General features: G+C 46.0%; 1 protein-coding gene across 1 annotated transcript in view; it reads left to right on the top strand.

Annotated features, from left to right (window-relative positions):
• il1rapl1b (interleukin 1 receptor accessory protein-like 1b) overlaps positions 1 to 12,500 on the top strand; it is a gene marked incomplete at both ends in the record, with an annotated part of 255,216 nt that overhangs the window by 156,986 nt on the left and 85,730 nt on the right. The window contains one exon of the mRNA XM_080834146.1: positions 3,003 to 3,077. Coding sequence (XP_080690272.1) covers positions 3,003 to 3,077 — 75 coding nt within the window. The remainder of the gene's footprint in view (positions 1 to 3,002; positions 3,078 to 12,500) is intronic.

Raw genomic sequence — 12,500 nt, 5'->3', positions numbered from 1 at the left:
TGAGATCAGCGTGTAAGATTTCTCTGAGCTCTCTGAGTCTGGGTTCTGCCATAGAGACAGATCACTGAGACAAAACCTCACTTCACTTCCTGGCTAAATCACTTGAAAACTGCAAATGATAAAGAATTGCTAACTTAGCTCATGTTGTTTATGTTAACGATAAATACGATAGATAGATAGATAGATAGATAGATAGATAGATACGTAGATAGATAGATAGATAGATAGATAGATAGATAGATAGATAGATAGATAGATAGATACGTAGATAGATAGATAGATAGATAGATACGTAGATAGATAGATAGATAGATACGTAGATAGATAGATAGATAGATAGATAGATACGTAGATAGATAGATAGATAGATAGATAGATAGATAGATAGATAGATAGATACGTAGATAGATAGATAGATAGATAGATAGATAGATAGATACGTAGATAGATAGATAGGTAGATAAGTAGATAGATGTAGTAAGCAGTGACACACAATGTCAAATAAGTTAATGAGAAACTCAATACTGTAGGTGCTATATCACTGATCACGTCACATTTTTCTCAAGGTCATCAGACTTGCAGGCACTGTCGGGGTGACCTTGAGTTTGGGTGATTTCATATTTCTCTCCGGCACCTCTGAGACCCACCAAGCATCCAGCAATCCCTTTCTGCGGTCCACCGTGGAAGCACATCTTCTCTTCGTGACAAACAGATAACCTGGGGGCTTTTTGGCTGACTTCCCTGCTCTTGGTTTAGTTTAGTTTTTTTTATTTATTTTTTCTCCGGAGGTCTCTAAAAGGTACCATGTGAGCGCTCATCAGATTTGCTACAACAGACCATTTCTCCTGCACCCCAAGGGACCAGTGACTCACAGAGCTGTAGGAGAGAATACTGTATATTTTCATCTCTCCCTGTCTCTCTCTTCCTCCCTCTCTCTCCCTCTCTCTCCTTTGGCTTGAGTCTCTCCTTCTCACAGGGGGGGGGGGGGGGGGGGGTGGAAGCTCTCATCTAGTGCTATTTAAAAAGGAAGAGGAACAATGGGAACGTGACGATTTTACTTATGACATTATAAAGAAGATGGCCAATTAAAGAGTCTCGATAATGAGATGGCCCCTAAGTGCAAGTCTTTTTTGTTATTCCTTCCGACTGTGTAATTGAGGCGGGTGTAGTCTGTGGGGGAGGACGGTGGAGCTGCCCTTAAAAAACGGGTGACTCATGGGTGACCCCTCTCTGTGCCGGTGCTGCAGCAGCAGCAGCAGCAACCTAACATCTGAAAGTCAAGTGTGAATTTCATGTTTTTCTCCCACTCGCTGAGAAGGAGTTTGTGTCGAGGCTTACTGAGGGGAAAAAAAAACAACCAAGTCAGATTCTCTCTAAGTACCAAGAGAAAAAATGTGATCTTCCCCAGCATTGTGTGTGCGTGCTTGCGTGTGTGTGTGTGTGTGTGTGTGTGTGTGTCTGTGTTTGTGTGTGTGTGTGTGTGTGTGTGTGTGTTTGTATGTGTTTGCGTGTGTGTGTGTGTGTGTGCGTGTGTGTGTGTGTGTGTATGTGTGTGTGAGAGAGAGCTGACAGCTTCACTGCATCACATGTTCCCCTCTTTACAGCGGAAACAAATGTCAGGTCTTTCAGAGGGTTGTTTCCGGTAATCCATGTCACCTTAGCACATTAAAATGACTACATTTTCTTTGTCATTTCATGCAAATGTATGCACATTATCATGTCCTCTTCATGTACATTTAATGTGTGAATGGCCTTCCCTGGTGATGTCTTCGACAGCAGTTTTTTCCCCCTTCTTTCTCTTTTTTTTTCATAACTCCTCACCCTACTGAGCATGATCACATTAACACGGTTGTACTTAGTGTTCTTCTTTCTGTGCGGTTGTACTTAGTGAATTATGAATTTTGGATTGAGTCACAACATTCACAGGCCACCACAAAGGGGAGTCCTTCCCAATCAAGCGATGCACTCGACTAGAAAATTCCCCTGTTATGTCCTGCTGTGGAGTCTCCAGTATTTCAAACAAAAGGAGAGTTGGGTTTTAAAAAAAGGCGGGGGGGAGTGCAGAACAACAGAAGAGTGTCGACTGCTTTTTAGGTCTCCTTGCCGAAGTAATCGAGACACCCGCTGGTGTGGCCTCTTTCTTTTCGTCAGCGTGGACCATTAGCTCAGACTTGTGTCGGTAAATTCAAGCGATCCTGACAAGGGTGGGAGCTGCGTGTTAAAACCGCTGCTTCCTGACACTTCGTAATGGTCCCACGGAGCTCGCGCCAGCTTCGTCCCCCCCCCCCACCCCCACCACACTACTCCACACCCCGGCATTCGTCTTCCTCCATCTCCTCTCTCTGTCTCTCCAAATAAAGGTTGCTATAAATACACAAATGTATTATTTAGAGCCCCCTTCTCATCTGGCCGTTATCAAGCATTTGAACAATTTGGCATCTGGAGTGAAGCGGCCCTCTCTGCGAAAGGCCTTGCTAGGCTGCAGAAAATAGCTTAGTTAGCTTCCACGCTCTTAAAAGGGCCCTATAAATAAGAGTAAACATCCTGGGGAGGCTGTGTGCGTACAGAGATGCTTTGGGGTTTTTCGCACTCGGCACAGTAAACACCATCTGACCTTAATCCATGTTCATTCTCTGGCATATTCCTTGTCCTAATCACTGACATACTGGGTCCCGGAGGTGCTGAAGCCATTAGCCGAGCCGAAATGGTTGTCAGCTGAAGTTTTAGAAAGCACATTACTGTCGGGAGCCTTAGACAGAATCTTATTGATGGTTTCTTTTTTTCCCCACACATATTGCTTGTTGTCCTGCAGCTATGTTCTCGTCATTTTTTTTGTATTATATTAATATTTTTTCGGGGCGGGATGGTTGAGGGTGCAATTGTCATTTGAGATGAATAGCGCAGCTAAGGGAAATCTATGTGTGTGTTTTGCTCTCTCTGCCGTGAAATGTATGCATGAAACGAAATGTTATTCATGTACCCTCTTTGTTGTCTCTCCGCAGCCCCTCTGACAGACAAGCCACCCAAGATCCTGTTCCCCTCCGAGAACAAAATAAGCACCCTGGAAACGCAAATAGGTAAGGACCATGGGATCCACTTCAAGAGGCATGCAGATGTGCGCCATCAAACAAACGCGGGCTGTGCAGCCTCGAGAATAAGCCCCGAATTATCATCAAAAAAGCTCCCTGGAGGATTCTTTCCACCCGGAAAAAAAAAAAAGTTAGCCGTGGCCCCCAGTGCTATGAGATGTTTTGAAGTGTTGCAGTGCTCGGCAGACGCATTCGAGATTGGTGTTTGTGTAGCAGGTGTGTGTGTGTGTGTGTGTGTGTGTTTGTGAATATGTGTTGAGTGTAGGAGTAGCGCCCGGAGGAATGCACCAGAGCATAATGCAGACAGCTTGGCACAATGGCGTCCCACATGGGGAAAGCCATGCTCTGAATGGCAAATAGCACCAACACCGAGACTCGGGATGGACGGGCGAGCGAGGTGGCCGAGGCGTTTGATTGTTTTAGATAATGCGACGAGATTGCCACCTTTGGGGACTAGAATGGGCTTTTCTCATCTATGCAAGTCCCCCAGATGAGTAGCTCAGGCCACCCTCCCCGACTCGAGTGGTTGAGCATGAAAGACAGTCTTTAGTCGACCTGAGGAGCCCAAGTAACCTAGGCGAAGCTCTCTTCTCAGTCTCATGATTCGTGCCAATCTTTGGTTTTTGAAGGATGGAAGATTTGTCATTATTTGGTCTCCCTCCACAATGTAAGAGCCATGGGTAATGTGTATTGGTTGGAAATAAGCAAAAAGCAAACCAAAATGGCGATGAAAAGCTTCCATTTATGTGTCTGGAACACCAGATTAGAGTGGTTTGTGGGTGAGAGAGAGATTGTGGAAGGTGTTTTATAAGTTGGAGATTGATGGCGATTTGTACTTTGTGCTTCCATGTTGGATTGACTATGCAGTCACACTCCAGTGTTTCCCAGAGACCCTGAGATGAATTTGCAGTATTGACGGTGAGACTAGAAGATTGCTTGTCTTGTCTTCTTTTTTTCTCAGCAATGTGAAACGTAATGGCAGGAAATTAAACTGTGATGGCCCCGCCACAGTTCAATACATACACAGAAAACCCATACCATCCAGCTTGAATTTTGTGAAATACAAATATTTACCTTCTTTCGGGTGTCAAGTTTAAAAAAGAAATAGCCGGAGTGAAATACCGCTGGCGTTTGTATCAGATATTTTCTTTGATGTCAGAGAGTATTAAAGAGCCATAAAACGTGTCAGCTGATGGCCTGAGGGTAAAATACCTTTTTTATGAAAGTGTGTGATTGACGGTCTCTCCACGCGTCCTTGCACGGCAAAGGCGCAAACATTCATTTGAAGGCATAAGCAAAAGTTTATGAGAAATGTACCCAAGCAGCACAGCTCCCATCTAATGCCTCTCTTTCCTCGCCTGCGTTCTCATATTCATAATATATGTGTCTGGGCTGTTTGAAGTTTCAGATGTATAAGTCCCTGTCATACCCTCTCAAACACTCAAGTGACAGTCCCAAGTCAAACCACACACACACACACACACACACACACACACACACACACACACACACACACACACACACACACACACACACACACACACACACACACACACACGTACACTCACACACACACACACACACACACACACACACACACACACACACACACACACACACACACACACACACACACACACACACCCAGACCTGTACCATTTCCTTTTTCGTCTTCTTTTTTCTTCATCATCGTCATCGTCTTCTTTTGCCTTCATATCCCCCCCTTTCATTTCTTTGCACGGTTGTTAATATTCATTTTTCCATAAACTGGGGAACCATAACTGGCTAGTGTTGACAGTTAATTAAGTGAGCCTCCGATAGAGCAAGAGAGGATAAAGTTTGGAGGAAATATTGGGGGTGGGGTGGGGGGGGGGGGGGGGTTCTCTTATTTAAAAAGCAACACATGAGAACAACTGCGAGCACATGTTCTCGTAAACCCCAAGCCCAAATTGATCGCCCCCCCCCCCCCCCCCCGGCACCTCTCTTCTCCACTCCTGTCTTGTTCCACCTAATAGGAGTGTTAGTATTCCCATCTATTCAGCAGCCAGCTGATGGCTCCAGACCAGCAGTGTGATTACCTGCCTGGTCTTTTGGAAAGGTCCTGCTGCGCCTCTCACCCGTCCACTGGCGGGGCCCTGCCAGCTAACGCCATGTGTGTTGTTTACTTCATAACCCCAGTCATTTGGAGACGGAGCCAACCTTGATCTATGAGGGGTGCTCAACCCAGAGACCCTGTCATGGCTGCTTAATATCAACTTGTATTTTCAGCCAATATGAACATGGTCCTTGTCATGTTTGCATGCGTGGGTGGAGGGGGAGAGAGGTCTATTTCGGAGCATATTTCAGTGTGTGTGTGTTAGCTGTATTTATTTTCTTCATTTGAATATTTTCCTTGAGCTTTTTTCACCACTGCTGATATATCTAGTTTTTAAAAAAAACACAACCCAAGGGCAGCGACCATGAAGAATTCCTTAAATTCAGTCTCAAAAGAAGCATCCACTGTATTAGTTACAGTGTATTAGTATCATTTGTAATGAGTTCCTACGTATTATAGACACATTTTCAATGGTTAATGCAATGGATAATTGTTCTCTAAGCCTGCAGTGCACATATCAATACAGTAAATTAGCCTAGTATACTTAAAGTACACCTGCTCATAACAGGGCTGTATATTGTTTACCTACAATTACTCAAGTATTCATAGCCTGCCTTGAGAAAAAAACACCACACAAACTGATGCATCGAGGAGAGATACTCTCGTTCAATTTGACAGATGCAGTAAAAATCTATGCAAGTGGGCCACTTTAGTCCGGGGCTCCAGGTGACCTTAAATAAACCATAAAGTCTTTTCTTTTCTTTTCTTTTTTTTTGTGAGAGTGCTTGCAAATATCTCAGATGGTTAAGTTCAGTTGCGCTGGCGTTCTCATCTGCCTCAGTGGCGTGGTCAATTTGGCTTGGACTCAGCTGTGCTTGCCAATGTGATGAATGACAAGCCTTCAACGATGTGTCAGAGTTCCACGCTAGACAGTATATCCTCAGCCCAGGGCGCCGAATCAACTTCATGCGTCTGGAATTCTGCAGTGGTCAGGCTCCTCTGCGGGCAATATATCAAAAGAATGCTTTTGGTAGAGTTCTTGCTTTGTTGATGTTGGCAATTGGCTCTTTATATATGGCCCAGCATCTATGCCTATCCATGTCTCTATTTTCAGTTTGCTCAGGAAGTGAATATTCTTTGCCAACATTTTTTTACATTTTTTATCTTTTGACCTTGGCGCTAAGATTAGGGATGAGGCCATGATGAACGAACTCTCAAATGCTGGGTACCTCAGCAACTTCTGTTCGACAGAAGAACACTGTGATTCAAGCCAGTTTGTGTATTCCCTCTCGAGAAGGGTTCTGGAAAGGCCTTTCTAGAATAATATTTGTTTCCAGACATCAGTTTCCAGTCCCCTCTGCCTTGGAATGCCCTCTATGTACGACAAGACAAGAGAAAAAGAAAGAAAGAGACAGTGAAAGGGAGAGGTGTCGTGCTCTCGAGGAAGCCCTGCAAGCGCGACAACAACACGCGGTGATTCACCGATATCCGCGAGCGCCGACACCACCACCGCTGTCTGAGATTTGGACGCGGTTGCCGAATCACCAGGCAAACGCTTGCATACTTTCTCACTTGCTCACCCCCTTGCGTGGCAACAGGGACGCCAGCCTAGCCAACTCAGCGCCGACCGGGGCTTAATCATAAGCAACCGACAGTTACACAGCCCGCGATGCCCAGCAGATGTGGGCACTCGTGCGGAAATGAATTAGGCTAGTATTATTTCAACAGCGGGCAGCCATCAGTGCACATGAGGACATTAATGACCCTTGCAGGCCCTGAAACGGTCAGCAGGGCTTGAAAGAGGAGAGTTCAGCCGAGAGATACCAGCCGTTGGCCATCCGACAAAGTAAAGAGCCGCCTCGTTTACCCAGATAGAGTGGTTTGTAGTTGCGCAGTGATGGCTTTAGCTGTTTTCGAAGCAATGACACTTCCTTCGTGGGGTTTACTTAATGACATAGCAGTCCCCTGGTCCTTGTCCCCCCTATCAACTCGTGACATTTGGACTTGTGCTCGGACGAAGCCGGCGTGTTTTGTCTCTTGCCACAGACGGATGTTTCTCTTCTTGTTTCATAATCCTAATCGCTGTCCCTCTGTCTCTCTCTCTCTCGCTCTTATTTGCTCAGTGTCTCAGCTACCTTTTTTTCCTCTCTGCCACACACACATCCTCTTTTGTTCTCCGTTCCACATTTCATCTTCTCTCATATCATTTGCTTTTTTCTCTTTCACCCCCCTGACTGATCACCGCTCACTGCTGCGTTCCCAGTCCTTTTCCTCACGTCACCTCTCACTCTTTCAGCTCTTATTAATAATAATAATAATAATAATAATAACTTTCATTTGTAATGCGCTTTTCAATGACCCAAAGTCGCAGTTTACAATGACAAAAAGGGGGGGGGGGGGGAATTACAGACAGGGGGGACAGCACAAGCAGGACGCATTTACATTTACAGAAAAGGTGGGGGGGGCTCTTGTCACCCCTATCACACCTGGCGTCCATCCGTCCGTCCGTCCACCACGGGCGCTTTTCGATACTGCCACTCGGCGCCAACGGTGGGTGGCTGAGTGGGATCAGCCCGAGCGGTTGTGGATAAATGGCATCCTCCCGTGGCACCAGCACCACCGGGGTCATTTCCATTTGAATGCATGACTTGAGAGAAGAAAAACAAGTGGAAAGCTTGTCGGAGGGGTGGCTAGAACAAGAGTCCCCTCGCCGCTAGTTTAGCGGGGCTGAGCGGGGCTGAGTGGTGCTTTTGTGGCATGGGACAGGCGCAGGCGCCCGCTGAGCTGTCACTGCCACCGGTGAAATGATATGCCAAAATACGTTTCAAACCAGCAGTCATTCATGAGACATTAATGAGGGGAAAATGAAAGGAAAAAGTTCCCTGAGACAACCCCCCCCCCACACACACACACAAACACACACACACACACACAGATACACACACACCCACCAAGTACCATTCTGTAAGTTCAGCGGAAACATTTTCTGTCCATTTCTTCTCTCTACCTACAGAAATGGAACTGTATGCTGGTGCGTAAGCAGTGTAGAACTCATTTTAAAATGATAGTGACTTTATGTTTATTAACTTGTTTTAAGCACAGAGGGAGGGTTTTATGTCTCAAGAGCATTTTCACTGTGAAAACCCCCAACCCAGCAGTAAGCATTGCTGGGTTACACTTGGGGGAATGAAGGAATTGCTGTGTAAAATGCTAATATTTAACAGTGCAAAGGTTTGCCATTAATCACTTGATGTCAGCACCACTTGGCGATGAATGTGAGAGCAAGTGCGGGCTTGAAAAAAATGAACATGGTGGGGTGGGTGAAGGAGGCTGGGCATATTTGACTGGGAGGACAATGGAGTCCTCTGTGTTAAGATGGAATTTTAGCCCCCATCTGATGCAGGAAGCATGACTGGAAGACTGGGAATGGGTGCAGAACCCTTGAGGCGCCACAAGGAAAGGATTTAGTCGCCAGGGTTTCCAGGGCAGGGTTGAGAAGTCGCTGGCGATTCACATGGTAGATCATTGATTTTTTTTTTCTTTTCAGACCTGTCAGTTTTTCCTTTCCTCTCCTGTAATTGGAAGATCATGGGCCGTCAAGTGTTGACATCTTGACCCGTTTTTTTTTTTTTTCTTTTTGTATCCTCGTCTGCCCTCAGTCTCGACACTCGTTTCCCCGCTCAATGGAGAAATGAAGGGATGCGCAAAAAGCTTTAAATTGAATTTCTTCTACTTGACCTGGGCTCTAAGCTAGTCATTTTGAGCCCAGTTTGCCTTGTGTTGTTTTTCTCTTGTCGTGCTGAGTGAATCGGGTAACCTTCTGGTTGAAATTGAACTCCATACAGGCAGCAAACTAGACTATTGATTTGGAACGTCAGGGTGCTGATGGCTTTCAGCAGCCCCTGTGATGCATTTCATGACATCCATTCCCACTCCTCGGATAATGCCAAGGCCGGCACGTGCCAGAAACATGTTTGGCATGTTTTGTCGCATCAGAAACAGAGGTCAGGGTATAGCGTAAATATTACATATTATTTAAAACCTCAAGAGCAGTGAAACCCTTGTGTGATGGGAGGGGGGGGGGGTAAAGAACCACTGTCCAAGTGTTTGTGACGGTGTGCAAGACCGTCCTTTATTGTGACACAGTGGAGCAGAAGATGGGAGTTGAAGAGGTGGCTGTGCTCATCATATTCATGCCATTTTCACAGTCGGTTGCGCGGCAGTAGCGGCAGTGGTGACGCTGATCCCCGAACCGACGGAGCAACCTGTGCTGTAAATGTCACACCGGCCGAGGCGCCAGAGCCCAAGCTAAGGGTCCAGCGCTAGGGGGGATCGATTTTACATCATTTCTCTCAATTAGAGCATGTTTATTGTTTGTCTGGAGGGGGGGGGGGGCGAGGAAAGATGGGGGTTGGGGGATCCTATCTACATTCAGTACAGCCCTCCAGAGAGCTTTGCCCACAGCTCAAGGACTCCAGCGGGAAACATAAACACACTGCAGAGGCAGGGGGTCAGGGGGAAATAAAAACGAGAAAAAACAATGAGAGAAAAGGGTTGCATCTCAGATGATGAACAATAATGATGGTTTAGCGAGAGCGTACAGAGGTAAGCTTGTTTATTTCTCCCCTGTAAAAAAAAATAATACACACCTCGCCTGTCTCTCTGCGGCTTTCTCTCACACTGCGAGCGATGATTTCAACAGCAATGTCACACGGTTCCGTATTGTCACAAAAAAAGTCTATTTTTGTTGATGGTTGTGCTCAGTGAATGCAACTACAATGTCTACATTCACTGTCTCATTTGTCAACGGGAGCTTCGAGTTGTCAGCAGTCCTGTATTTATCCGTCTCCTATGTTGACCTTGGTGAAAACTCCTGAGGAGTAGACTGCTGCTGACGCTCAAGACCGCTTCTATTGCTCAAATTATCCCGTAAGTCGATTTAACAAATACGATTTTGGGATTGTGTGCTGTGGTGATTATTTATCCACTCCCAGTGTAAGGCCCCTTCTCGGCAGCAACAATCCCGTCTCGACTTCATAAAGGTATCTCTTATCAAGTTTACATTGACTGAAAAGGTTGATGGTCCTGCTAAAATGGATTACCTGTTGATTTGTGCTCTTCATTTTTCAGCAAGTCTATGAAATTACAGTGGTTCGGGGGGGGGGGGGGGGGGGGGGGGCTTTTGGAATCGAATCACAGCTTTTGCTGAGGTCCCCCAGTCTTCACAAGTCAATTCAGATGTGTTTTTCGAGATGCTATTACTTTTCCATCAAATCATCTATACATGTGTGGAAGAGAACAAAAGAGCCTACATGTCCAGGTCCTCTGTGGTAACTGATAGGCTACATTAAGCCGCTTGTCTTCCGCAACCGGAAGAAAGGACATTTATGGAAGTACACCCAACCCCCGCCATCTCTCTGTGATCTTTTTTGTCTGCAACACCACACATTTCATCCCATCTCTTATCTCTCTGTATCTCTTTCTTTCTCTCTCTCTCTCTCTCTCTCTCTCTGTCTCTCTCTCTCTTTCTCTCTTTCTCAGTGCACACACCTTCACAAAGACCACTGAACCACTGTTATTTTCCTCTCTGCCCTAATGTGTCCAACCCTGCAGAACTGTAATTAGCTCCCATTCGCTGTCTCCTCTATGAGTCAGATCGAGTGGGCCATGCCTACACCACCGTCTCTTATCGTTAGTCATCGGCACGAAACATCGGTGAACGCTAACCACAAATAGAATCGCAGGGAACCTGGCCTGCACCTGGGAGAATGCCAAACAGCATGTGAGGACGACGGTGAGATCACGCCGACTCGTGTACGCGAACAGACGAGACTCGGTTCAACATTAACCGTCACCCGAGGAAGCCTCGACTAAATTAGGCCGTGCACAGGAAGGGTTTAGTCAAAAAAACAGAACACTACTAATGCAGACACGACACGTGTAGGTATTTTCAGGTGAGTCTGCATATATGTGTGTGTGTGTGTGCGTGCTGCAATATAAAAACACAAAACCCACAAGCCGTACACCACAAAGATTTGTTTAATGTTCCCTACGGTGTCTTGCAAAGGTACATTTTGCATTTCGATTCTTGTACAGAAATAAACATCACAGAAGATAAAGCGTAGCCGGAGCTATGCTAGTGCTGGGGAAGGAACGTCATGGAACACCCTCATAAGAAGCTTAACATAGGAAGGCAACTTTGTTGTTTGCTTTAAAGGGTGTGCCACCTCTGCTTGTCCTTATATAAGCGAAACAAATACAAACGGGGGACGAAGAAGACACGCTTAAACTTTACTTGTCTTTTTGACCTTGTTTTCCTCCCTCTGATTTTTTGCTTTCACTTTGTTAGATTTGAGTATCTGAAGTTTTTCTTCTCACGGTGGATTTTTTTTAAACTCGAGAGCTGTGGTCAGCCAAAAGAAACCACACCGTGTGTGTGTGTGTGTGTGTGTGTGTGTGTGTGTGTGTGTGTGTGTGTGTGTGTGTGTGTGTGTGTGTGCCCATGTGTGTGTGTGTGTGTGTGTGTGCCCATGTGTGTGCCCATGTGTGTCCTTGGGTCTCTCTGAGAGGTGTTTCCGGAAGGCAGTCAGCTCTGAGCAGTCACACAGGGTCCCTCTGTCCGTAACATTACACTTGAGTTACCATCAATGGGGAACTCAGACATCACAACCACACTGCAGGCTTTTCCCACTGTTGGGGCTTTACAATTGAATTCACAATGTCATGGTCCATGTCACCTCGTTGATCTCAGCCTCTTCATTCCTCCATCCCCCCTCTTTCTCGTTCTCTCTTTCTCCCTCTATACACCTCTGTATATGTCTTTCTTGGAGTCTTTGTTTTTAATCCGCCCTCCTCCCGCGCTGTATGTCAAGGACGCCATTTTCAGGCACTTCTGCATACTTGCCACATTATATTCACACAAAGAGCACATTCAGCATAAGGGTCTATTCTTTTACACTGAGCCACATGAAGACTCGAGAGGCTTGACACAAAAGCTGTGGTGGCACTCAGTGGGGTAACATGGCCATCATCCTCGCACCCCCCCAAGCAATGCCCCCCCCCCCCCCCCCCCTTCTTAGATGTCGCTCATACCTCCATTCATTGCTCCGGGACATGAAATGAAAGGCAAGTGAAGAAGCAATCAAAACACTTGCGCCCTGTTTCAATTTGGCGGAGATATTTTTTCCGGCAGCCAATTTAAAAAAAAAAAAAAACAATGAATGCTGCCTATGGCTTGTTCACCTGAGCATTTGAACTCCTACTGATGTAGGATTCCCCCTTCTAGGAATCCTGTCTTATAAATCTACCATTGCCCA

Source organism: Sprattus sprattus, assembly GCF_963457725.1.
Source record: "Sprattus sprattus genome assembly, chromosome: 3".
Lineage (NCBI taxonomy): Eukaryota > Metazoa > Chordata > Actinopteri > Clupeiformes > Clupeidae > Sprattus > Sprattus sprattus.
This window is presented reverse-complemented; position numbering and strand designations above follow the sequence as displayed.